This window comes from Ammospiza caudacuta, chromosome 11, assembly GCF_027887145.1.
Source record: "Ammospiza caudacuta isolate bAmmCau1 chromosome 11, bAmmCau1.pri, whole genome shotgun sequence".
NCBI lineage: Eukaryota > Metazoa > Chordata > Aves > Passeriformes > Passerellidae > Ammospiza > Ammospiza caudacuta.
In genome coordinates this window covers 4,360,984-4,386,588 of record NC_080603.1, presented here as the reverse complement: position 1 = coordinate 4,386,588, position 25,605 = coordinate 4,360,984, and the positions used below count along the sequence as shown (strand labels likewise).

General features: G+C 41.7%; 1 protein-coding gene across 2 annotated transcripts in view; it reads left to right on the top strand.

Moving 5' to 3' along the window:
- LOC131562438 (glypican-5-like) overlaps nt 1-25,605 on the top strand; it is a 369,647-nt gene that overhangs the window by 23,083 nt on the left and 320,959 nt on the right. For both annotated transcript variants that reach the window (XM_058812169.1, XM_058812167.1), the window contains exon 2: nt 4,504-4,665. In XM_058812169.1, coding sequence (XP_058668152.1) covers nt 4,504-4,665 — 162 coding nt within the window. The remainder of the gene's footprint in view (nt 1-4,503; nt 4,666-25,605) is intronic.

Here is a 25,605-nt window from a genome sequence, read left to right as displayed (position 1 = left end):
GGATGCAGGTGCTTTGCATCTGTGGCACAAAGTTAGTCTAGCAGGGGGCTCCTATCATGGAACACGTGGGAATAGAGAGCTGAGTTTGTTCAGTTGGAGGAAAATTAAGGTTAAAGGAGGCTGTGCTGCCTTTTGGGAGAAAACAGAGAAAGTGGAGTCAGCTTCTTGGAGGTACAGGGCTGTGTGCTGAAAAAAACCAGGTGTGAGTTGGAACACGGAAAATTATCTTCAGATAGACATTTTAAATTTACTTATTTTATCATGAGTGTAGTCAAATACTGAAACAGGTTCTGAGTGGTTGTGGTATTGTTCATCTTCGTAGGTGCTTGAAACTTGACTGGATGAAGCTCTTCTGTGGTTAGATCTGCTTTAAGGGGGAGGCTGAGGTAGAGGCTCCTCCCAAATTAGCTAGGAAATGAGGGGCAGCTTGGGAAAAGCTGATAACACAAGTCCTCGATGGAAGTTAGCAGGGTGAAATCCTGAAATGATGCTGTTGGTAACTTTCAGGAACGGTGCTTTCTCTCTGGTGTATTGAAGGCTTTGTTCCCTAAAGAAGGGAGGAGTTTGCCCTTGGGGCTGGTGGGCAGCTCACTCTGGGGTGCTCAGCCTCTCCTGTGTCCCTGCTCCTCCCCTCTTCCCGCTGGAGAGGGTATTCTTCATCAAGATGAAAGAGATGAGATAAACTAAAATTAGTATCTGAGTTATTAGAGACATTAAGACATTACTAATGAGTTCTAATTTAATCTCGTCACCCAGGCACGTATAGCAGTGAAACCTTTTATTAGGTTTCTATAATTGTGTTAGAAGTGATACCCTGAGGCTAATGCTGGAGCAAATGGAATTGCCAGGCTGTGTGCATGGCAGCTCTGACCTGACAGTGCTGTGAGGGAGGGGGGCTTGCTCTTTGCTGGGCCTTCAGTGCTCTGTGTTTTACATCAGGCTCCTGAGCCGTCAGGGGCTTAGCGCTGTTTCTATTTAGGAGTGCCTTCTGTGTCATTTTGGCTCTGGACCAACAAATCCCAGTGCTCAGGCTCCTGGAGCATTCATGGGGGAATATCTGGGTGGGGAAGCTCAGGAGTGCAGTTCAGCTGAGATATCAGTATCCTTAAACTTTCTGGAGGAGAAGCAGGTTCCTGTGTGCCTCAGTTCAGAGGGCAGTGCTGGGGCAGCTCTGGTAGCCATGGGTTGCCTCCTAGCCAGGGCCAGCACAGAGCTCCTGCCATTTCAAACCTTTCCTGATACAGCTCTGAGCTTTGCAGAGCCCTGTTAAGCAAAACTGCAGAGGGCTGATGTGGGAAACAACTGCTCACTTTTAAATATTTTATTAAACTACAACAGAGGACTAAATAAGGAAAAATTAGAGCACTGGGAGCCCCCTGTGACTGCTGGCCATGTGGTTCATCTACAAAATGGATGTTCTGCCTTTTATATCTCTAGTCCCCCCACAGTTTTGTCAGTCAGCTCTTTCTGTGCCACCCATTGGTGGAGATTCTTGACTGGAGGTCAGGAGTTGTTCTGCTGCCCCTCCTGGGAACAAGCCAGCCTCCTCTGAATGTCTTGACTTCTAAGGCAAGGGGGGAAAAGAGGACTATGGAACGACATCTTACAATAACATTACTAAGCATCTACATAATATTTATCTCTTAATTGTGAGAGCCAGCTATTACATTGCTTATCTATAAGCAGAAATGCTCTGGGTGTCTGTTGTCATTATAGTGTAAGAGTTCTATTGTTATTACATTACAAGGGTTCCATATTGCTAGAGCTTCTCCTTGATGTTTCTTGTAGGCAGCTCCTCTGGGCACTGACTTTTTCTTCTCACAGGAGCCAGCTGACTCCAGTCCCCTCATCCCACCAATCCACTCTTTTATAACACTCTTCTTATTGGCTACAGGTGTGGCCTGTTAACATCAGGCCTGCTCCTAATCCTTAATAATTAACCCAGCTGCAACTCTTTTAGGGGGTAAGATTACTTTCTATACTACCTTTATTTACTTGTATTCTATCCTTCTACAGGTGTCAGCATCCCAGTTCTGCAGATGCTGAGTGATATTTCCAGCCCCTGTGCTCGGACACTCTTTGTGTCTGAGCGAGTTGCTCTGCAGTTTCTCTGTATCTCCATTTCACTGGTGCTTTGCTGGTGCCAGCTCTGAGTTTTGGTCCTTCCCTGTCCCCCAGTTCCTGTGACAGGACAAACGTGTTCAGGGGGTGAACTGGATCAGGGAGCCCATCCAAGTTAAAATTAGCCCATCCAAGGAGCTCATTCTAGCCTGGGACCAGCGTGCCCAGCCGGTGACGAGCGCAGCCCTCCTGCTGCTGCTCCTGGCAGGGCCTCAGTGGGGCTTGGGGCTTCACACTGTGCTTGTTTCCCATTTTTGAGATTAGATTGAAATGTGAAACAAATCCACCTCCAAAATGGTACCTGACTCAGCTCATTCTGTGACAACTCTGATCTTTGTTTGCAAACTTGTATAAAAATGTAGTGAATTGAAATATTTTACTTTGGTTTTGACCTTCTTGTCATAAATTAGCTGCACTTTCAAATGAGAGTGCAGCTGGAAGCAATGTTTTTGAGTTAAATGAGATGTTTGAGCTGACTTTTTATTTTTTTTTAAATTGAAGCTTCTCCCTGTGGGTTGGTCTCAGTGAGTGCTGACTGGAGCTGGCTCTGAGCAGAGCCTGGTCCTTTGGGGGTGCCTGCTGATTTCTGAGTGCATCCTTGTGTTTTTGATCCCTGTCAGTTATGCCTTGCTGTGCATTAACCTGCAAGGTGTGCATTAACCCCAGGTGTGAGGGGCAGTACTGGTGATGGTTCATTGATATTTCCATCCCAAGGCCTGCTCTGGGTTCTCTGCAGTGGCCTGGATGTTTCTAGAAATCCTCAGGAGGAATTGTGGCTCTCTGGAGAATTGGGGTGGTTTTCATGCACGTGTGCCCTCCAGCCCTGTTGGGGCTGTGTGGGGAGGGGGTGCCAGTGGTGTTTGGGAACAGAGAGCCCCCTTGGGCACAGGGAGGGGCAGTGTGGGACACACCGGCTCCAGTAGAATGGCCCACACAGCCAGTGCTGGGGTGGCACTGGGGAGCTTGGCCACCTGTGTGCCACTGGTGTTCCTGGGAGAGGTGTCTCCATCCCAGAACCCGAGGGATGGGATGGAGGTGGACACTGAGACCCCTTTCCCTCAGGGACTCTGTTTCTGCCTTGAGGTGGAAGGAAGGAAGGGAAGGAAGCCCCTGACACACTGTCACACTTAATACTGTGTGACTCTCTGGGCTCTGGTATTTATGTGTGCCCCTGCTTTGGGGTGTGCTTGATTAACAGTCTCCTGCTTTTTTCCCCCCCCTTCTAAAAATGTGTATTTGTGGAGTTTCAGAAAATACTCACCTGCAGTGTGTACCAGATCCTTTTGGGCATCTGCAAGTCCCATGGTGTAGAACAAACAGACCCTGAGTGTGTCCATCACAACTCTTTGATGTAGGTTCCTTTACCAAGGATACTAAACTTACTGAAACACATACAAAGATGGAATGATTAAAAAAAACAAAAAAACATTCTCCAAGAATGAAGTTTTAATCAGTCTTCAACTTTCTCTGTAGTTGAGAGTGTTTGCAGTGCCTTTATGGTTTTTTCTTTTTGGTCAGCTGCCTAGGAGCTCACAGATTTTTTAAGAAGGTTCCCCTAGTGTAAAAGGTGAATAGGTGATCCCTTGAGGCACACCAGGGCTGAGTATTGGATCCTCATTTGAGGCAAGGTTATCACTCACATGTTCAAGTTTTGATACCTTTAGTACAAGGTGTATGGTGGAAATATTACCCCTTTGATGGTGCATTTTGTAGCTATGATATTTTCTGAAAAATTCCTTTCCAGGATTTTTCCTCCTGAGAAGCTGTGAGGCCTCAGGAACAAAATGTAAACAATGGTTATCTGCTGCTGTGGAATGCAACAAGTGCATCCACAACCACATGACTGGTCTCATGTGGTTGTTTCTAATTAATGGCCAATCACAGTCAGCTGGCTCAGACTGTCTGAGACACAAGCCTCTGTTATTCATTCTTCCTTTTTCTATTCTTAGCTAGTCTTCTGATGAGATCCTTTCTTCTGTTCTTTTAGTATAGTTTTAATATAATATATATCATAAAATAATAAATCAAGCCTTCTGAAACACGGAGTCAGATCCTCGTCTCTTCCCTCATCCTCAGACCCCTGTGAACGCGGTCACACATCTTCATGACCATGATTCTGTTTTGGCCCTGACTGTGTCCAGGTGACTTTTGTGCCCAGTGTTCTTAACAGTGTAAAATAACTTATCATCTGATAATTCCTCAAATGAAATCATCACAACTTTGTGTCCTACTGACAACAGCTGAGTTTCACATTGTTACTCCTTGTGGGTTTTGTCGTGTTTCAAAATTTAAAATGTGGTGGTTCTGGTATTAAGATGCATTTCTTTTATGATGTAAGCTCAGAGGTTTTCTAATTTTTGTGTTTTTCTTGTTTGCTTTAAGAGTCAGATTTACAGATCTGCCAACACAGGGCACCAACATGTTGCACCAAAAAGATGGAAGAAAGTTACCAGGCAGCTGTTCGGAGGGAGAGGGCTCAGAGCATCCAGGCCCTGAACTTTGAGCTGAAGTACATGATTGTTGGTCACATCACAGCTTTTCAAGGTAGGAAATTTGGAATAGTTTATACCAGTATTCTCTGCAAGCCAAAGGAAAGCTCTTATTTTTATTTTTCATTCCTCTTGCTTTGCATGCTCTTGTCACTGCCTTATGGTTTACTTCCCAGTTCTTTGATGGTTGTACTTTTGGATAAAGGTGATGGGACTTAATCTTGACTGGTATGTTAAGCATCTTCCTAAATCTAATTAGGAACAGATTTAAGGGGTTTCTGAGGTTAGTGTGGATTTTTAAGGTCTTTTTAAGTGTCTTTTCAGTGCGTGCTGGTCATGCTTTTTGATATTCTCTTGTGTTGCTAAACCATTTACAGGTGTAGAACATTAAATGAAGATGCATTTGTTTGTGGATGCTGAAAAATGAGTGCTCTAACTGATATGTCAATGAGAATACAGCTCTTGCTTCATGACAAAATGCAAGATTCTTTGCTCTAACAGACACATATCAGACTATTTAGCTCCTTCATGCAGGTGGTTATTGCACTGTTACAGGGAGGAAAATGCTTGGGGAGAACTCTGCACTGTAGTGTTGGGTACTGCAGGCTTTTCTCTAGAAGGACATTTAAACATAGGCTGTGAACTTTAAACTTATGGGAGCTGAGTGATTAAATCAGTCACTGAATGGTGAATGCAGCTTACTGACCTCTGTGGGCCTAATTATGTGCTTAATTTTAACTCTGCTTTGCTGTGTTTAGTGCTGAGCACCCTCATGGAATGGGCTCTGAAATGAAGCCTGTAGTTATTAAAATACCAAGTGCTGAGGTCTGGGTGATTAAGATCTATTGTTGGAAGGCAGGTTTTATCAGTAGTATCTTTTTTTGTCTGGTTTCTCCCATTTGAGTGAAAATACTATAAATAAAAGATGTGACTGACAGTTAATAAGAGACAGCATATTATCAAAAATTGACAATAAGTGATGGTGGAAGTCTGAAATAGACATGAAGGGGCGAGAGAAAAATTTTCTTCTTTTGTTTTTTTAATATCATTCCTTTTTTATCCACAAATGAGAAATGGCATTTTTTGGTTTATTTTACAGTTAATTTTTGAAATTTTTGATATCCCCTGTCACTAAAGAATTGGCTTGGAGGGCACTTCAGAGGAGCACTGTAGTGAAAGAGTGCCTGTTGGCATTGTTAAATGCTGGTTATTCATTCAAGCAATCTTTCAGTATTATGATTGAATAAAGGTAAGGTCAGAATAGATTAACCTAGCAGCCCCTTTGGGTCAAGCCAAAGGCTTTATTGTCCCTTGCAGATGAAGCCTTTTGATGGAATGAAAGCAGTAGTTGGACATTTCACACAGTTTAAATTTACAAGCATTTTCTGGAAGTGGGTAAATAGGTTGGTTGTTGTGGCTTGCTGTGGCTGGCCTTCTGTCTGCATTAGGTGGGAACACTTGAAAAATGTAACTTTGCTGGCTTGCACTGGGAGCTGCTTTTGTTCTTTGGTTTTGTCCCAGGTGTCTGGGAAAAGCCTCTCTATCATGTGCTGGATAAACATTTTGTTGCTAAGAGTGGTGCTGTGCAGACATTTACTGAGAGAGGAGATCTTTGCATTGAATTAACTCTGTCCTTTTGGTCTGTTTTCACTTGTTGCTGTTTTGAATGATAAAGTGAGTGTGCCAACAGCACATTTTACAGCCTGAGAAAAGGAAACCCTGATTTTTAGAAGCTTTCAGATGCTTTTAAGATTGCATGTTTTTTTGCAGCAGGGAGAACTGACTCAGACTTACTGAAAAATAGCACTTTATTCATTTGTGTGCAGTGGTGTTTACTTGTACAATTTTCATGCACAATTTACTTCTATATATACACATTTTTAGTACTGTTAGTTTAGTCAAAGCAAAGCAGTAGTTAGCCTTGCTGCTTGCTTCTGAGGAAATCTCAGCTGCTTTTTATGCACTTTAAGCAGACAATACTGTTCATATTACACCAATGCTGATGAAATAATTTTCAAAATTACTGTGGTGTAAGAGATGGATTTTCAGTAGTCCATCACTGAGAACATAGTGGTGGCAGTTAAATTTCATTGGGAAAAAGAGACAACTCTTTTGGAAGGGGAGACACTCAAAGAGAATGTTGGTTTCTTTTTTTTTTTTTTTTTTTTTAAGTTATCATCTCCTTATATTCTTTCAAAGAAGTCACAAGACAGTTCTGGGGACATGTAGGTGCCACAAGTATTAATAATAAGGATTTTTCTCAGGTGAGCAGGATTTTGTTATGATTTTGGTTAAATATTCTCTCTACGCTGCCTTGGCACTGCAGTTGGCTGTGGGTATTTTGGACTTGAAGAGACACTGTTTGGGGTTTTCTTCTTGAAAGTGAAAATGTTATTTAAGTAGCTTTGCCCACAGCTGAAATAAGACAATTTTCACAGGTGGATTTAGTTGTGCAGGATAATTAGTCTGTAAGACCTGATTAAATATATCACAGCTGTGGGCAGGCTTGTTGTATTTGGGCTAGTGCCCAATCCATTTACATGGACAACTTCAGCACTAAGATTGTCCTACTGCTTTTCCTCTTTAAAGTTTCCAATGTTAGCAAGTGTTTTTGCTCAAACACTTGATTAAATGAAGCTCCTGCATGGATGTGTTCTGCTTGAATTCCTGTCTCAGGTGCTCATAGCACTGATCTGAGTGGGAAGAGCCCCACTGGCACCAAGTGCAGTGAAAAATGCCCTCCCCATGAGAAGCAGGACAGGGGAATGGAAGGGCCAGCTGGCTGCTTGGGAGGCACAGCATCACAATCAGCTCCTGCAAAACCATACAGGACACAAAATCTGGGGCTCTGGCAGCTTGAATGCAAGCAGGGCCCCTGGGAGGGTTTCAGGGAAAGCTGATGCATTTCCTTTCTCGTCATGTTCTGGTCCATGGTATAGCCTCGAGGTCACAGCCATGGGTTTAGTCCCTCCACAGATGTGTGACTGCTCCAAATGGAGTCACAGGCAAGGAGGAGGAAGGGCATGAGATGAGTGAGTGATCCAGGCTGTTACAGGAGCTGTGTAACAGAGGGGAATGTGCCTGTTGTGATGATCTCCCTGTCAGCCTTTGGCTCTCCACAGCTGGCTTTGTTGTAGGTGCATTTTGGAGCAGGTCACTTTGTCCCACCCAGAAATGTGCCTGCCTGTCTGTTTTCTTTGTCACAGTGATTATTTTAGGCTTGCCTGTAAAGAAATGCATTGTTTTAGATGGATGTCTTTGTGGGGATGGTACCTGTTATTTGGCAGACTCATCCATCCCTGCCCCAATTTCCTCATGCAGTCCCTGCACACCCTGGGGACACTTCCAAGTGTGGCAAGTGCTTCATTGTTAATGGCTTAGGGGCAGTGTGGGTGTGCAGGCTGAAAGTTGCTGTCAGAAGAGGTATGGACAGTCTGTCAGGAAAGCTTTGTTGTGCTCAGACAGCAGAGAGAACCTGGCCTCCCTTTTCTGTGTCCTTTATGGAGTGCTAACAGGTGCCACATAAGGGCCCACAGACAGCTTGGCTCTGCTCCTGTCATCCTGTTCTGAGGCTAATTTGAGGTAATGAGAATCCAAACACTGATAATTTATTTGTTCTGCTGATGGTCCCTGCACAGAGGCAGAACAAGATACTTTTAAACCTACATCACTTTTCAGTCACCAAATTAGCAGCTGTCAGAGATAGGGTGAAAAACATTGAGCTCAACAGTTTAAAAGAATTACTGTTCTCTGCACTTGTAGGCAATATTGTTCACTTAATCTCTGAAGAGAAAGCTTCCATGAACAAAGCTTGTTGGTCATAAAGCACTAATTTGTCTTGCTTTCCTGAAATAACATTTATCTGACCTTGAGGGTCAGGTGCTGGGACCAGTTCCAGTGTTCTCCCAGCTATAGGAGGGAGGATGAGCTTTGGAGCTCTGTTCTTCTTACTGCTAACCCACAGGGTTTGGCACAGCTGTGCTCACCTTCTGCTTTCTACAGAATGGGAAGGTGCTGGTTGGGAAAGCACCTTGCTGCAGTTTCTAATAGTGCAGGTGCCCTGACCTTGCAGTGCATGCACGTTGGTTTGCCCTGTTGCCATCTGATCCAGGCAGGAAGCTTGGGAAGGACATGAATGACAGAAAGGGAAGCTGCTTGTAGCAGTCCAGGACTTCTGGTTGTCAGTAAAATGTCTGAAAGTTAATGCCTTGTTTATCCACAAAGTCCTAAAGCACAAAGATTTTCCTCTGAAAGCCTCCATGGGGAATGGGGATGACTGGATGGTTTCAGGGCATCTTGGGATGGATAACACCAGTGGGCCCATTAATCAACTGATCCAAACTCTCCCAGAAGGGAATAATACACTACAGAGCACTCAGGGCTGTGTGGAGTCAAAAACATTTTCTGTTTTCATTTGGCTCTGTTGCAGTGTTCCTGATGCTTATTTTTACTGAATTTAGGAATATCAGCTTGAAATAGGGGTGTCTGGTTAGTGGTGTTGAAGTGCAGTGACATTTACAAAACAAAGACTTGGCTGTAGAAGTGCACTCTGGTTTGAAGTAAATTACTGCATCAAGCGTAGCCACAATGCTGACATGGATGCAGTCCAGAATCGATGAGCTGTTTAAAAAAAGGCCAACCATCACCAGCAGAAACCTGCCAGAGCTCACCACCAGTGCTTCTGGTTCCTGTTATTTACTGCTGGATTACAGAAATGCAGAAGTGTTGTTTTCTAAGTAGGTTTTTGTAGTCCTGCACTGCTTGGTTATTCACTCAGCCAAGTTGTTCCCCACCCCTTCCCACGTGTGTTGTGCTCTGCTGACATTTGGGCTGGAAGTTACAATCTCACAGCAGGGAGTTCTGCAGTCTTTCATTAACAAGGCACAAAATGTCCAGTGACAAAATAAATCCCACCCAAACCCATGGAGAAGAAGGTGAAGAACAAGGACCAGTCTCTGCCCTAAAACCTCCATCTTGCTTTATAGATATTACTATGTTCTAAAACCCCAAACTCTAAGTTTTCCATCATGTTATATCACACACTTCTATTCAAACTCCACACCCACAATCCCAGTTCTGCCATTCCATTTTGGAAGCTTCTCCACGGCCTCAGGTCAATGCAGTGTTCTCCTGGGGGTCAGTGCCTGGCAGCACAGAAAGTCTGAAATTCTCAGCATCCAGGACTCCAGCAGGCCAGGATGCAGAGTTTGGTTTTGGTTCTAGGCAAAAATGATTTCCACCAGAGGGAAGAGCATTCCTGTCCCCCTCCTGCTCCAGGGTCCCAGTGGATCTGTGTCCTCCAGTAGCAGTGGGAGTTGTGCATGCATCCAAGGCTGGAAAATCCTTTCCCAGCTGTGAGTTGCCTGCTGTGCAGCACTGCTGCCTGCCTTTGGGGCTGCAGAACCCCCAGTTCATCCCAGTGACCAAACCAGGCTCAGCTCAGCTGCTGCTGGTTCTTGTTGAAATGCAGACACAGCACTGCACTGGGTACTCTTTACAGACCTCAGGCACTTGTGGATACCTCAGTGTATTGGTGCTGCAGACAGGTAAAGGGAGGAGCAGAGAGGGGAAGATGCGTTTCCTGAGGTGGAACATCATATACTATAGGATATCTCTAAAAAAGTATTTTCTAGAGACCTTGGAGAGGAAGGAATTTTGTCCTACTGCAGTCTCCTGAGGTGTTTGCTGCAGGAGTGAGAGATGCTCCTCTTGTCCTTGATCTTGGAATGGTTGGGCTGCTTTGCCCTAAAGGAGGGCATGGGCAGTAAATGAGCAGGGAAATCTGTCAGAAATATGGACATGCTTCCCTCTTTCCCTGGAAATTGATAATGCCAGAGCTTGCCAAGTCAAGGCCAAGATGTACCGATTATCCATTGTTGAGCTCACTGTCCCTTAATTCCCTTCTTTCCAGGTTATCTCTTGGTTGCCACAGCAGAATTGGCATTGTTGACTGTGTGCTGATGCTGTTTAATTGTGCTTCAGGTCTCCTGCTCTAAACACACTTCTTACTTGTTCCATGGTGTCCATGGATCCTGAAATTTTACCATTACAAATCTATTATTGCCTATAAGATTTTACCTTCTGTTCTTCTTTTGCCTCTAAGATTTTACCTTGAAAGCCCAGGGCTTTGCTAAGATTTCAGTCTTTGCATGTGGAGTGGTGGAAGGAGGTGTTAAATTCTTTCCTGTAATTGTCCTTCTCTCAGCAAAATAAAAGGTTTGCAATGTGCTGTTCCCTGATGCTCTCACCTTTTATCTTCTGAACCTGCAAAATTAAAAGAAAATCTTGGTGGGGGCCAGGGACTTGATTAAATATTAGCATTACATTGTGAATGGAGATTATTGAACTCTCTGTGCAGCTTATGTGTTCTGTCTCTAAATTTTCTGAATGGTGTGAGGTGGTATTTTCTTTTTGGCTAAAAGACTACCTGTGGTGCTTTGGAGTAATACCTTTTCAGAAGTTGTGTGTACATTTTTGTCAGGATTCTAGATTCAGATTGATGCTTTCATGCTGTACATTACTGAAAGAATTAATATGTTTCTTACTTGGTGTCAACAATACAATATTGTTCCATTTTTCATAGAAATTGAAATCACTGGGATCTACTATCCATGAATAGTTAAGAAATTTACTTCATTTCTATGTACAGGTTGAAAATTAAATAGGGAAAATCCCCAAATAAAACCTTTAAATAAAACATAGCTTTAAAATTTTCCTGTAGTGCCTATTAAACATAAAATGAGCTTGTGCAGAAGTTAATTCCAGCCTCTCATGTCCTCTAAGACTGTGTGCCTCTAGATTCTTCCCATACTGTTTGATTTCCCATAGGGTACATTACAAAAAACAAGTATCTGATGGTTTTGTATGGCTTTCACTGTTTTTTCAAAGTTATTGAAAGATAATTACTGAAAAGATAATTTCCCTAATCAAACTACTGATCCCATTCTGTGTTTCCTTGATAGTGCTCCCCTCCTGCATCTAAAGTACACCTTTCATCCTGTATTGTCCACTGTAACCCATGCTGCTGGTTACCTGGGATCTGAATGCCAGGTACTGTCACTGGCCAGTAATTCCAGCCTTTTCTCCCAGTATAAAAATTCAAATGGGAACAGTTTTGGCTTTTCCTGTGCTCCCTTTCATGTTAGAGATGTGTGAGCTGTAAAGATTCTCTGTGCCTTCAGTGCCAGGATTTATCCACCTGTGATTTTGGTGTTCAGTCAGCATCTCTGACTCCTCTGGAACGTAAATACCTGTTGGTCTGGGTAATTTCTGTGTGTTTCTGATTGCATTAATGTATCCCTTGGCTGCTGCTTGTCATTTTGGCAGCTTGTTAGGAAGAAAATCACAAGTCTTTAAAAGAACACAGGAAAAATCAGAAGAATAATGGAGGAAATAAAAAAATCCTGATGACTTTATGCTTTCAAATCAAGTGGAAAAATAAATGAAAACCGAGGAAGGATGCTTAATTCTAGCTGTAGAATGGAAATCACTGTCCTGCAAACCAAATTCAGTAATGATCACTTCCACATAAGTCTTTATAGGGTAACTACAGCTGGTGACTGTATTTTTAATAGTGGATTTCTCCTTAAACATAGGAGAACCCTCCATTAAGTCTTATTAGACTGAAATCACTTTTTATCCAGTATAGGAACGATGGGTGGTGGCACAGTGGGATGGACGGAGAGCAGAGATCTCTGCAGCCAGGTCAGGAACTTGGGGTTCATTGCCAAGGGCCTGGGTGCAGGGCCCTGCTGGGATTTGGGGTTCATTGCAAAGGGCCTGGGTGCAGGGCCCTGCTGGGATTTGGGGTTTATTGCAAAGGGCCTGGGTGCAGGGCCCTGCTGGGAGCTGCAGCCACAGCTCAGAGCAGGCCCCAGAGAGGGAGAGAGGGGGAGAGAGGATGAGAGGGTGAGAGAGAAAAAGGGGTAAGAGCGCAAAGTTCCCGTTGCAATACAATAAATCATCTTCTGTGTTGAATATTCTGATTCTCACTAACCAATCTAGTACAAGATACAAATCCTATAACATTTACATACAGCCTATAAGAATCATTACATTACTATAGCATGTTACATTTTAAACCCTAAAAACTCCTCTTTGGGCCCCTTCTGCCAAGCTGTAGGGTCTGCTCTGACCCTTGGAGCTGTCTGCAAGCAGAGGGTGTTGTTCCATCAAAAGGGGATTACCTTCAGCTGGCCATGCCATTGTTTTCCAGTTGTTAAGTAACTAAGGGATCTCAAAGCTTGCTTTCATTTCAATCTCACTTATAGTTTCCATATTCTCAAAATCTTTTGCCAGACAATCATATTTATAAGGCTTTCCTGTTTCATCTTCCCCAACATCCCAGTGGCAATGAGCAGTCACCCTTGGCAGTGCCCAGCCCTGTGAGCAGCTCACTGCTACAACAGTTCCTGAGTGCAACTTTGCTTTGTGAAATGCTGCAGTTCTTCCTGAGGAGTGCACCTGCAGAGCTGAGCTTGTGCATAACTGGAGAATATTGCCAGAAGCTGATACTGGAAATCATTATGCACTTATCAGTATTGAGGTTTTTGGCTGGTTACTGGGATTGCAGTGCTTTGACTGCTAAGCAGAAGTGCTGTATTGTTTAGATATCTTTGTAACATTCAATTTATTAAACACAGATTTTATGGAACTCTTTGGCCTGAGGCTTTGAAAGGACAGGATGATTCCATGTGAAGTGGTGAGAGAAATAAACATTAAATACATTTAAAAGGAAACAGCAGATCATCCAGATAAGATATCATCCATTTAGCCTTGATAACCATTGTGTTAACTTTCTTCCTGAGCTTGTCTGCCTGTGGCTGCCATTTGATGCCTGGAATGTCAGCAATTTGGGGCAGGGACAGTCTCTTCATCATCTATTTATAGCTGCTTTTCAGGCAATGTGGGTAGGGCATCTTGGTGCTACAACAAGAAATCTAATGAACATACACACACACATATCTATCATGTGATCATGTATTTGGTTATCTTCCAACCCTGTCCATATTTCACCTGTTGGTGTTTGTATTTGTCTTTTTCTTCCTCTTTGTTCTCTCCAGTGCCTTGTCAGGCTGTTGATTGTATTTTCAGAGTACAAAAACGTGGTGGAACTGTAGCCCAACAAACTAATGAGATGTTAGATGAGATAGAAACCACAAAGATACAAAGTTGGCTGGAGACAAAGTGCTCATTCCTTAAAAAACAAACAAACAAACAAACAAAAAAAAACCCCAAAAAGCCCGCAAAAGCAAAGTGAACAAATGAATCCAAGGGCTTGGCTACCTGGTATATCTCCTTTATTGTCCTTTCTTCTGGAGTTGCACACCTAGTTCACAGCCTTGTTGTGAAATTTCTGTAGTCTCCTTCCTGTGCTCTAGAAGGTGGGTGGCTTTCTCCCTTTGTTTCCCTTTTGTTCTCACGGGGTATTTCCATCAGGAAATTCCCATCATGACTGCCCAGTCTGGTTTCACCCAGTCCCTCAGCCCAGGGCTCTGCTGCTGCCTCTGGGAGTGCTTCAGGAAATCTTCTGACATCCAGTTGTTCCCCCTGTAATCGAGGCTCAGGTTCTTGCTTGCCAAAGTCAGGCTGAATTTTGAAAAATAAGTGGGTAAAGACCTGAGAAAGAATGTGTTCTGACAGATTTCTGAATAGGAGTGTAAGTGTGTGAACATCCTGCACAAAGGATTTTATTTTTTTTTTAACTTTTATTCCAAAGTGGTTTTTGGAATGAAAAGACCACTGACTGCCAGTTTGGGGGTACTTCAATGAAAATTCAGCTTTTTATTACACATCCTTCTCTCCAAAGATGATCAGTTGTTAAAAATTCCTTTTGTCATTTTATTAGCCATTTTCTTGTGTATCTGAAAACAGGAGAGGCACTTTTTAGGCCATTTCTGGATCCAAAATTGTAGATGTTTTTTGAGCAAGAGTATTGATACTGCAATATTGTAAATGCTGGGCAGTTCAACAAAAATATGAGTAAAACCCTTATAGATAACTGGGTGTAAATGGATGGGAATTATTAATTTTCACCATTGCATTTTCAGACTTAAAAAAAAAATTACTGGGACTTCAAGGTTAAGAGAACAGAATCACAAAGCAAGTATGTTCAGGGGAGCACAGGAAATAGAAATGGATTCCAGTCTCAGCTCTGTGCCCCAGTGATGGTGGCATTTCAGTTTGCAGTGTGCCAGCTGTAGACTCAGTGGATGAATATTGTACTCAAAAAATTAAATTTTTTTTTTAGGTTTACATGTACACTGCCATTGGGGTTTTTTTGGCCTTGGTTTTAGAGGGCAGAGGTGGAATGACTTAGATTACTTTGAGGTTTTTAGCCAAATTAATGAATCTGTTTCTGCTTTTAGAGAAATTTGAATGTGTGCCTTTTAGTAATGCTGAGTAACACAGTGCATTACTGATCTAAACTGTTAGGTGTGTCTAGTTGTGAAAAAAGAGAATAAAGTTTTCTTTTCACACAGTTATTGGCAGAAAGTGACTCATTGCTGTTGTGGGGTATTTTATTGATGGGCTGGGGCTGTACATAGAGCCCTAAGTCAGTGTGACAGTGCTGGGAACATCACAGTCCCTGTAACACAACAGGCAGGAGCACAGACAGATGCAGGGTGTGCAAAACCAACAGGGTCGTGTTTTTCAGTGCAAGAGAAAGTGTTCTGAGCTATGTTGGGATTTTTAGATCAGATTTCAGAATTCATGCTGGATCTTAGCTCACAATTTCCTTGACACTCTGCAGTGTCATGGCTTGCCTGGTCACCCACCAGCTGAGAGCTTTGGGGTTGGCAGGCTTGGAGGAGACTTCAGTTTAAAAAGAGATGTGCTTGATTTTAAATTACTTCAGACAAAACATGTTCAGAAGTTTTCGGAATTGTAGCAGTCTTTGAAGGTAAGGAAATCAACCCTGCTGGTGTGGTTTTTTTGTGATTGTGTCCTTTTTTTGTGACTTTTTTTTTTGTGATTGCCCAGTGGCAAGGGTGTCAGAGGTGCTTTGGAACAGCCCTGTGTACACCAGTGTGGGGAGAGTGGCATTTCTAAGGAAATACCAGTTATCCAATTGACTACTGTGCTATAACCATGTAGAGGTGTCTGCTGAAATCCATGGTATGTCAACACAATTCTCACTAAAACTGACTTTTCCATATGATTTTTAATGGACATGGCTTTCCATCTGTCCTCAGAAATATCAGTGAAATGACATGTGCAGCATATCAGATTTGAAGTTAATTGAAGTAATTAAGTGGATTCCTGGTCCTGTGCCTTTTTCATGGACATCTCTTTGGATTGCATTTCTCCACTTCAGACCTTGCAGATGGAGTGTAAATATTCTGCAAGCTGCTATTGAAATGTGCCTTTTGTTTGCTGTTTTCCTGAGAGTTGGGGTTTCCTTAATGAAGTACTGAATCTTTTAATTGTCACCACCCTGACAAAAAGCTCAAGACATTTTCTCTACATTCAGATTTGGGGATTAGGAAAATTTGTGTTATAAATAAAATGTGCTGCATTATTTCCTATCCATTTCAGTGGGGAAAGGATTGATGCTGCTTCCTAGAGGCTTTGAGGCTTCTCATTGAAATTGAAACTTAAAATTTTAAGTTTTATTTCTTTATATTATCAGCTATTTTCTTTTAAATACTATTAATAAAACTTTCCTTATACCCTTTTAAAATTTTAAACCTACCTTACCTTTCTCCTAATCCTATCTCACAACAATAAATAAAATAAATACATTAATAGTTAACCAACACTTAAGCCCACCGTGCTGCTCATCAACACATCCATTAAAAAATCTCAAAATTAAAAAAATCTTAAATTACAAACCAAAACCACTCACCCTCCCCCTGTTCTTCAGACATGGTGTGGAGGAGCTCTGGGCTTTGGAGTGAATCTGAGTGAAAGCAGTGTAAGAATAGGACATGGAATTAAGGAATTCATGGGTCCTGTCTTCCATGCATACTCCCAGATCCTTCCCTCAGTCCTACAGGCCTATTCATAACAATTAAAGGGTTTTTTTTTCTCAGATGTGAGAGGATCCAACAGTTTTTTCCTGCTGAAAATAACTTCATCTGCTCTGAATCTTTTCAGTGGAAAGAGAAAGGCTTGAGATTGGCTCTCTTCATTTTCCTGTATTGAGACTTGTGTCTTTGTACCATCCTAAAATTAGATGTTTTACATTTGGAAGGTAAGTATTGATGCAAACCTTCATGGATTCTTAACAGAAAGAAGAGCTTTAATAGTTCTTACTCTTTTTGCTATGACTGTTTTGCAGCTGTGTAACTTTTTTTCTGATTTGTTCTCTCAAATGCTTGTGAGAGCTTCCTTCAGCCTCTTTTAGATTGCTGTGGGAAAGAGGTCTGTCTGTAGGGGATATAATAATTATTTTACCCTTTCTGTTATTGCCTTTGTAGGGTTTCACAGCATTTATTGTAAACAGAAGGCTGTGGACAGGAGTAGATGCTTTTCATAACAATCCTCTGTATGTCTCTGCTACCAGGATTTTAGAGATGCACATGTGGAAACATGGAACTTGTAGATCTCTTTTTGCCCCTTTTAGCTGTGTTCTGAGAAGGCTTCTGCATTTTCCATGCATGACCAGGGATTGCTGGAATATTTGAAGCCCTGTGCCCCATGGCACCTTGTGCAGAACTCACTGCTCTGGGAACCTCTCCTCGTTCCTTCTCTCCATGGCCAGGCTGTTCCACCCAAGAACAGTGCTCATACAGCTGGCTGGGCAGGAATTTTGGGTGGATAAATAGCATTCTGAGAAATAACAGCTGACCAGCAGACAGAAAGCAGTTATCCAAGCTAGAATGTCTTTTCTACACGCATTTAATCACTTCCTCATGTGTGATATCCTCCTTTTCTCTCTCAGCAGTTTTGGGCCAGGTGGTTGTGTGAAAGTCCTAACAGAAAACATGACCCAATCTCTCTGGAATACCTTCCTTCTGTTCCTGCCTGTGCAGATTGCTCTAAGGAGAACTTTTGACATGTGGCAAAGAGCTGATTTTTATGTTTTCCTGTGGACTAGAAGTCCAAAATCAGGGCTATTTCTGCATCTCACTCAGCAGGAAATGATCGAGATGCCAGTCATATAGGTGTGCAATTAACATTAAATATTAGAAATTTTTATATTTTAAAAGCACAGAGATGTGTGGGTCTCTGAAATGCTCTTACAGACTGCTAAATCTGAGGCACTTTTTTTTTAAATAATGGGGTGAAAAGAGGCTGTTGGGGTTTGGCAGGACTCACCTCCTGTAGCACATTTCATCCTTCCTTCTTCACTAAACTTGGCAGAAAAGGAGCACATGGTAGTTGTAAACATGAGGTATAAAATGCTGAAACACTGCAGATAAAATAATGCCTCACAGAATGGGGAGTAGGTCTAAAGGTACAAATATAAATATCTAAATTTAAGGAATAGTTTTAATTTTTTTAATGCTTTAAACTTAACACTCCAGAGATACTAACTTCTTCAACTATAGTCAGCTGGGACAAAATGGTCAGAAAATGTGAAATCCACCAAATTTATTGCAAAAAAATATTAATGTTTGGGGGCACTAGCAAACGAATGTGAAATTAAAGAAACAGCAGACCATCTGCAGGAGGGAGAATCCTTTTAACCCAGACTGCTGTTCTGTTGATTGTTTGGGATTAGTGATGAATATGTCAGTCTTCATGTATGTAACTAATTTCAGTACCCTTGGGAATAATGGAAGAGTGCATCTGTGCACTGGGAGTAAAGGGAATTTCAGTGATTCAGAAGTGTTTCCTTGAGAAGTTCCTGCTGCATGCAGCCACTGCTGTCCTGGAGTCACTGTCAGGATTGATGTGGCAGTGGCTGATATTTATAACTCTCATGAAGGTGAGAGCTCTCAGGCATGCAGGTTCTGTCCCTGAGCATGAAGCTGCTGAGCAGAGCTGGCAGATATGGGGAGGATATAGCACCAGTGAGTGATGAAACCGCTCTTACCAAGATGAATATTGTTTTTTACCTGCAAACACAGGAATGAGAAAGGCTTCTCTGATTTAAATGTATGTAGTCTTTACAAAACAGAATGTAGCATTCACCTTGGCTGTGGTCCAGAAGGAGTTAAAAACCCTGATAATCTTTGCACTGATTTAATTGAGCTTGGGCTCTGGCTCCAAGGACAGAATGAAACTGAAACTTTTCAATTATGATGCCAAAGAAAGGGGAAGGGTTCTGTTTTCCCCAGTGAAGATTACTTTATTGGGATGTGCCATGGAATATGTGGCAAATGACTGAACTGCAATGGGTATGAGCCAGCTTGAACTCATTACTGAAATCTTCCTCCTGGCAACCTGCAAAAATGGATTCCTGAGAGAAGGATCATTCATTGGGTCCTGCTGGGGGACAGGAGAAAGTCAGCAAGTGCCAAAAGAACATAGGAGATACAAAAAATGTAAAGTACTGATATATACACATGCGAAGAGAGGCGGGCACTTCTCTTTTTTGTTTGGATTTAATAATACAATGTATGGAGATTAGTCCTGCAGAGAACGTAAATGTATAAAGAACCAAGACCCACTGTAGTTAATTTTTGTTGAAAACAAAATTACTCTTATAACCTCCTAATGTTTTAGCTTACATGCTAAATGTAGCAGCAAAAATACTCTTTCACCACCACCTCCCTTCAGATTTTGAGACTGTTTATCCCATCTACCTCACTCTTGCTGCTTCTGTATGTGGTGGCAAAATTTGGAATAGATGGAGGAAAAACACCAGTGCTTTGATATTCAAATGTGCAGAGTAACTTCTGCAAGGGTATGAGAGAAGGTTGAGGTTCAAACAAAACAGATATTTTGTTTCACTAGCCAATACAGTGGGGAAGGAAAATGGACTGGTTTTCAGTCTGAGACCTTCAGAGTTCCGTGGCTGAAGAATTCTGTGTCCAGAGTATCAAATCATGTCATAACAGATGCCATCCTTCCCGATTAACCTTTCATTTTCCAATATCCTCAGCCAGCCTTCCTTCCAGCAAAGCTGGTGCAGCTCCACACCAGTTCTGTTCTGGGTATCTGTGGCTGTTGTGCACACTCCTGACATTCCTCTCACCCTGCTGAGCAGTTTGCTTCTGCAGCAGGTGGGTCTGGAGCTGGGGGCTTGGTTTAAAGGGGAGAAAAGTCCCCTCATTTCAGTGTGTCCTTCTGGCAGGGAGCTGCTGTGTGTGTGTGGATGCTGTGGGTCAGTCACTCACCTTCCTGCGCGCCTTAACCACGTGCATGTGGCACTTGATAGCATGAGCTGTCATTTCTTCTGAGTGCATAATTCAGAGTGGAGGGGAGCTTTTAAATGAGTCAGGTGTGCTTTATTGTGTAATTTCAGTGGTCTGAATCAGAATTTGTTGTAATTTTTTGCCTTGTAATCTAGTCATTTTTCTACTGGGCTATGAGATTTGTCATCTCTTTTTTTTTTTAAAGTATTCACCAAACCTCCTCCCTCCCTTTTTTTTTGCTAAGTGTTTTCATTAGGTCTGAGCAGCAAGACTAGCCTCAACAATGATTTTACTTTTGCAGAAAGGAATACCCAACAATTCAAGGACAAATAAGAGAAGTAGAAAAAGCTGTATAAAAAGAAATACGTACCTGCACATCTACCCACTGCAGGCTTAGAAATAACGTGCCGATGAATAAAAAAGATAAGATAAAATAAGGCTGGGGATGGCAAAGCTTCAAGGAAAATGCAGAAAGAACTAATGAAGGTTTCAAAGATCTTTAAGTTATCTCTCTGTATCAGAAGACTGATTCTCCTCATGGCTCCTTGCAGGTGGAGTAAGTTGAGTGAAGTAAGTTGCACCAGGTGTAGCTGGTGTAAATCACAGCAGCATGAGACCCATGGTGATTTATCTTGTGATGGCAGAGACAAATCTTATCTGAAGATCCCTGGTTCTGTAGAGGATGAAGCGTTCATTTTCCTGTCATCACTCAAGGCAATAGATAGTTTTATCTAATTTTATAATCTGTCTGAACAGAGCAGTTTTGAGGCTATAAACATTATTTAAGGATGTGCTTTCTTGTATTTCTGAAACTGTCATCAAGGTCTTTTTCTCAAGCAGACATCTTTTCTATAGGTCTGCTTTTGATCTTATTTTATGACTGATGGGCTTTATGGCAAGTTTTAGTGAGTTTTTATTTCAAGATCAATAAAACTGAAATACTAAAAGCAAAGTGCAGGCTTCCAGCCCACCCACTCTTCCCCTCACACACTGTGACACACCTTTTGGGACTGCTGTCATATGAAGTGCCACCAGGCCATGTGCTGGGTTTGGTGACACAGCACAAGGCCCTGTTAAGGCAGGAATCAGAATGGAGCTGTTCTGGCACTGAATGTTGCTTAAAAATTTGTGTGGTGAGATTACACCCTGACAGGTGTGTCTGCTAGGGAAGGCAGGAGCCTCCCCTGATATGGAAATGTAAACCCCCTCCCTATGAATTGTTATAATTTTGAAATTAAGGGGCTCTCAGGCAAAGATGTGAGAATGGGAATAACAGTTCTGTACTAGGGAAGAAAATAAAAAATAAACAATGCAGTAATACAAAACAACCCTCACAGAGTCAAAGTAGGGAAAAAGCTGCTCCTCTGGCAGTGCAGGGGGCAAAGGCTGCTGTGCTGTGCCAGGCTCAGATTGGATCCAGGCAGGAATGCTTGGCTCCTCCCCTGGGCGGAGCATCTCCCCATGGGATGCTGGCATTGGATCAGCCCTGCAGGGACACTCAGTGGCCATGGACAGCAGAGATCTCCTGCAGGGAGGGTTGGCTGGGGGAGAGAGAAAGAAAAAACTGCCCAGGGACAGCAGAGAACTGCCCCAGCTCTGACAGGTGGGGATAGAACACACACCCATAGATAAATCTTTCAACCTAAGGCAGGCACTCAGTGTCTGCAGCACATCACCTGGAGATGCTTGGGGTCTTCCAGCCTAGGAGGGCTGTGCTACACAGTCCAGTCTGTCTGAAAAAGAATCTGAACACTCAATATATTGTTGTTCTGTCAGATAAGTTTCTGGAAGCCTCAGGACAACTCCTCATTCTCATCTTCCTTCCACAGCCATTTGCTGTGGCTCACTGGCTGCTCAAGTCGGGGTCAGCCCTCGATTCATGTGCTTTAAAGACAGACAGACACATGGTTAGGTTCTTTATTGGCTTGGGACCAAAGAACTCAGCATTCTGGAGATCAAACATTTTGATTTCATACAAGTTTTATTGGTCTGCCAGGATATGAGTTTCGACAGCCTGAGGGCTCGTGAGTGAAGGAACTCAAGTCTATTTACACGCTAACCTTTCAATTTCTCAGATTCGCATGCATGACAATTTGTTTAAATAAAAAATTGGATATAAAAATGGAATTAAGCCTTTATGATGACCTTTAGAGTAATTTGGACACATTCTCATCTTGGCTTGCTATTTAAAGCTGATGCAGTTATTGATCCATGATTTGGGAAATGAAATTTTAACTGAAACGGTTTTAATATTTGTGTTGAGCTGTAAGTGAAAAAAAGCTTTTTCTTGTTAGTATTTGGATGCTATTTGTCATTGGTTGTTTTTGTTTCCAGTGTATAAGCATAGAGAACTGTGGATGTGTTCATTCTTTTATTTTCAAATTTGGACTCTGTTTAGATTCTGCCTTTGGTTTTATCTCAGGTTGTGCTCATTGCATGAGAGAGGAGGACCTGGGCATTTTAGTTATTAAAGAATCTTACTCTTGAATTTAAAAAAAAAGTAATTACTCTTTTAAATATACATATAGTATAAAACAAAGTTCCAAATATTTTTCATCCCACTTTATTTTGAGAACATTTTAATGTTGTCAGGTTAAAATGTATTAATTAAAGCATGGATCTATATGTGATGGTTTAGTAGTTGGCAATTATAGAGAAGTAACATGCATATCCTTTACAGTGGAAAACCATGTGAAAACTTCAGCTGTATGGTCTTTTTTCTTTTGCTTTCTAAAAACTTGTAACCCAGAACAATTCCCAGAATTTATTTCAGAATTATTCTGAGTTAGGACAGTGAGCAGTCAACATAAAATTATAGATCAAGTTGAAGTGTATGCGAGGGTTGGTCACACCAAACCATTCCCAAAAGAATAATAGCAAAAGAAAAAGTGGGAGAACCGCCTACATTCTGCTTAAAATCTGTTTTGAAAATGTAAGTAATAATTCTGACACCAGCAAATCTGAACCCGTATAATCTGCTGACCCAAAAGATTGTGCCTTGTGGTTTCCTCTCATTCACTCCAGAAGGTTTCCACATGCAACATCTTTACTTTTAAGGTCTGAGCCACGACCTTGTGTGATCTGTTAAATAGCTGGAAAAGCACACTGAGATAAGGCACCTGAACATTGTGTAGTGTGGACACTGTTGCTTATAAACTGAGGAACAGAGTTCATCAAAACTCTGTGTGCGTATCTTTGGCTGGTGCCAGGGAGAATTTTAAAAAAAGAAATTGCCCTCCTCCTATTTTTTAATGGAAAAAGATTTTTTTTTTTTTTTCAATCAGCATTCTTGAAGTGTGGCCTTCCTTTCTAAAAGAATCCATTCAGCACATCAGAGGGGCTCTGGGAGTTCCCTGCTGTCCCTGTGTGGGATTAGAGTGTTTCTATTTACAATTCATCAACTTGATTCAAATCAGAGCCTGACTGAATCTTAACTCTGTGGATGTTCCTCAGCATCTCTGACTAAACAGATCTGTTTTTCCCTGGAACCCATGTGCTTTGCGGTTACACCTGCAGTCAAAAGACTCCTGTTGATAATGTCAGAATTCCAGAAAAATAGAGCTAAAAATCCCACCTAGATCAGCATTAGCAGCACTTGGCGCTCGTTGCATTTTCAAATCAAAATGCTCTGTTGGGACATCAAAAGTCATGTGCCTGGTGCCTTGTGAATAAGAAAACCCAGCCCAAAACATCAACATGCAGGCACATGTCAGTGCCTCAAACTAACCTTGGATAGCTTCTCACTGTAGGCAGCAGAATCTCCTGGTGAAAAATAATATTTATTAACTACTTTCCCAGTCATATTATTTATTAAATCCACATTGAACGTGTTTGCCAGCAGAATAAAATGGTTTTGGCTACACGGCATAACAATGAGCTATTCCAGAAAAAATTTAAAGAAAAAGGCAAAAAAATGCTACTTTTAATAAAAGAAGCCAGATGCTGACTTCATGTATTCTGGGTAGAGAAACCCCATGTAAATTCCATGCTCTTCAATGATTCCCTTTAGTGAAATTATATCTAGTGTTTTGATCCAGTGCAATTTTTAATGCACTAACATCTCTTGGCTCGAGAGGCTCTTTATTCTTTCCAGACCAATAAATCTGGGACTGTTGCACTAGGTTGGGTTTAGTGTTTTTTGGCAGAACAGTAACTCATGTTGCCTGTTGATGATTTCTTTGAGTTTTTTAGTACTCTCTGACATACTCTCTTCAATCAGTACATCTTCTAATAAAAAAAAACCTGATGTCTTTTTTTTTTTTTTTTTTATAAATTTTGAAGTGTATTTTCAAATCAAACTATTTTAACTGTTTAGGTTCCAGTGAAAAAGAAAAGATAAGCAATAATTATTAATATAATTATATAATATTGTATATATAAAATACTATATATAGTGTATATAGTATGTTATATGTTATATACAGTGTATATATATATATACTGTATATAGCATAGTATACTATATAGATATTATATTATATTATATTATATTATATTATATTATATTATATTATATTATATTATATTAATGTTTTACTATATTATATTATTACTATTAACTTCCAGGGCTTTAAATACAGGTAGGACAAATGTGTTATGGCCATGATTTAAATCTGTCAGCTGAGACCTTGTAGGCTCTGATTCTGCACATACACAAACTCTTGAAGGCAAGAATTAGAAGCACACAGGTAAGACCTCAGGAACAGGATTTAGTGCCATGTCTGCTCTTATTGGTGTCTACTCCAGTCCCAATTTCCAGTTTTTCCTCTAAACTGGATAAAGTTATTGGATGGCAGTGGACAGAGTTGGGTTTCGCACTTTTTCCTCTGGGATATCTTGAAATAAAGGTGTCAAGGAATCATCTAAGGAATACTCAGACAGAAATCTGCTGAGAAATGCTCAGAGGATTGTTGAAGAGCTTCACCTCTCCCAGGTTTTCCACATGCCATGTCGGTGATGTGCATCTTTAGTGTCAGTCTTCCAGGTCAAATTCCATGGCAGTGAAAAACTGAGCTTTCCAGCAGTAGAGGAGATTTTAGCTGTGTGTTTTCAGTTGTGTGTGCTGAGGACAGAGTGCCAGGAGTGCAGTTAGAATGGCATGGAGCACTCAGGATTTATTTCATCTGCAGGTGGCTGCTCACAGCAGCGTTGTGGGACAGAGGAAAGATTGCATGCCACTTTGAGTCTGCAGGGAAAGAGGAGGAAAGCCCAGGTCTCCCTAGTGAAGTTTTGGAGGAAAAAGGTGAAATCATGTTTCTGAAGGTGAACAGTCAGTGGTAGGTGAGGTCTTTTAGAAAAAGTTGCTTAGCAAAGAGGAGCTTGGGCTCTGTGGGGATTGAGGGCATTGCAGTTTGTAGGAAAGGGAAGGATTTTTCTACTGCAGATGTAGAGGATGTGGAGCAGAAAAAGACAGGCTGGAAAGATTCAGTGTGAGTGTTAATGATGTCCCTGAAGAGGAACCCAGCAGGAGTCCCATTCTCCTCATTCAGAAACTCCTTATTCAAGAGTCAGAGCTACTGGCAAGGAGATTTTGGAGGAAAGGTGCTGACTTCTGAAGCTTGGGATTTTGATAGAAGTCTAAAGGATTTAGGCTCTTTTCTTTTAGTAGGAACAGCTTCACAAGTAGCCTGGTGAGTACTCCACCTTGATTTCAAGTGACATAATTTAATGTCATCCTCAAAAGGTATTTCTGTGCATATGGAGGAGAGAATATTGTCAGGAGCTTGTTTGGGACAAGCACTGCAGTG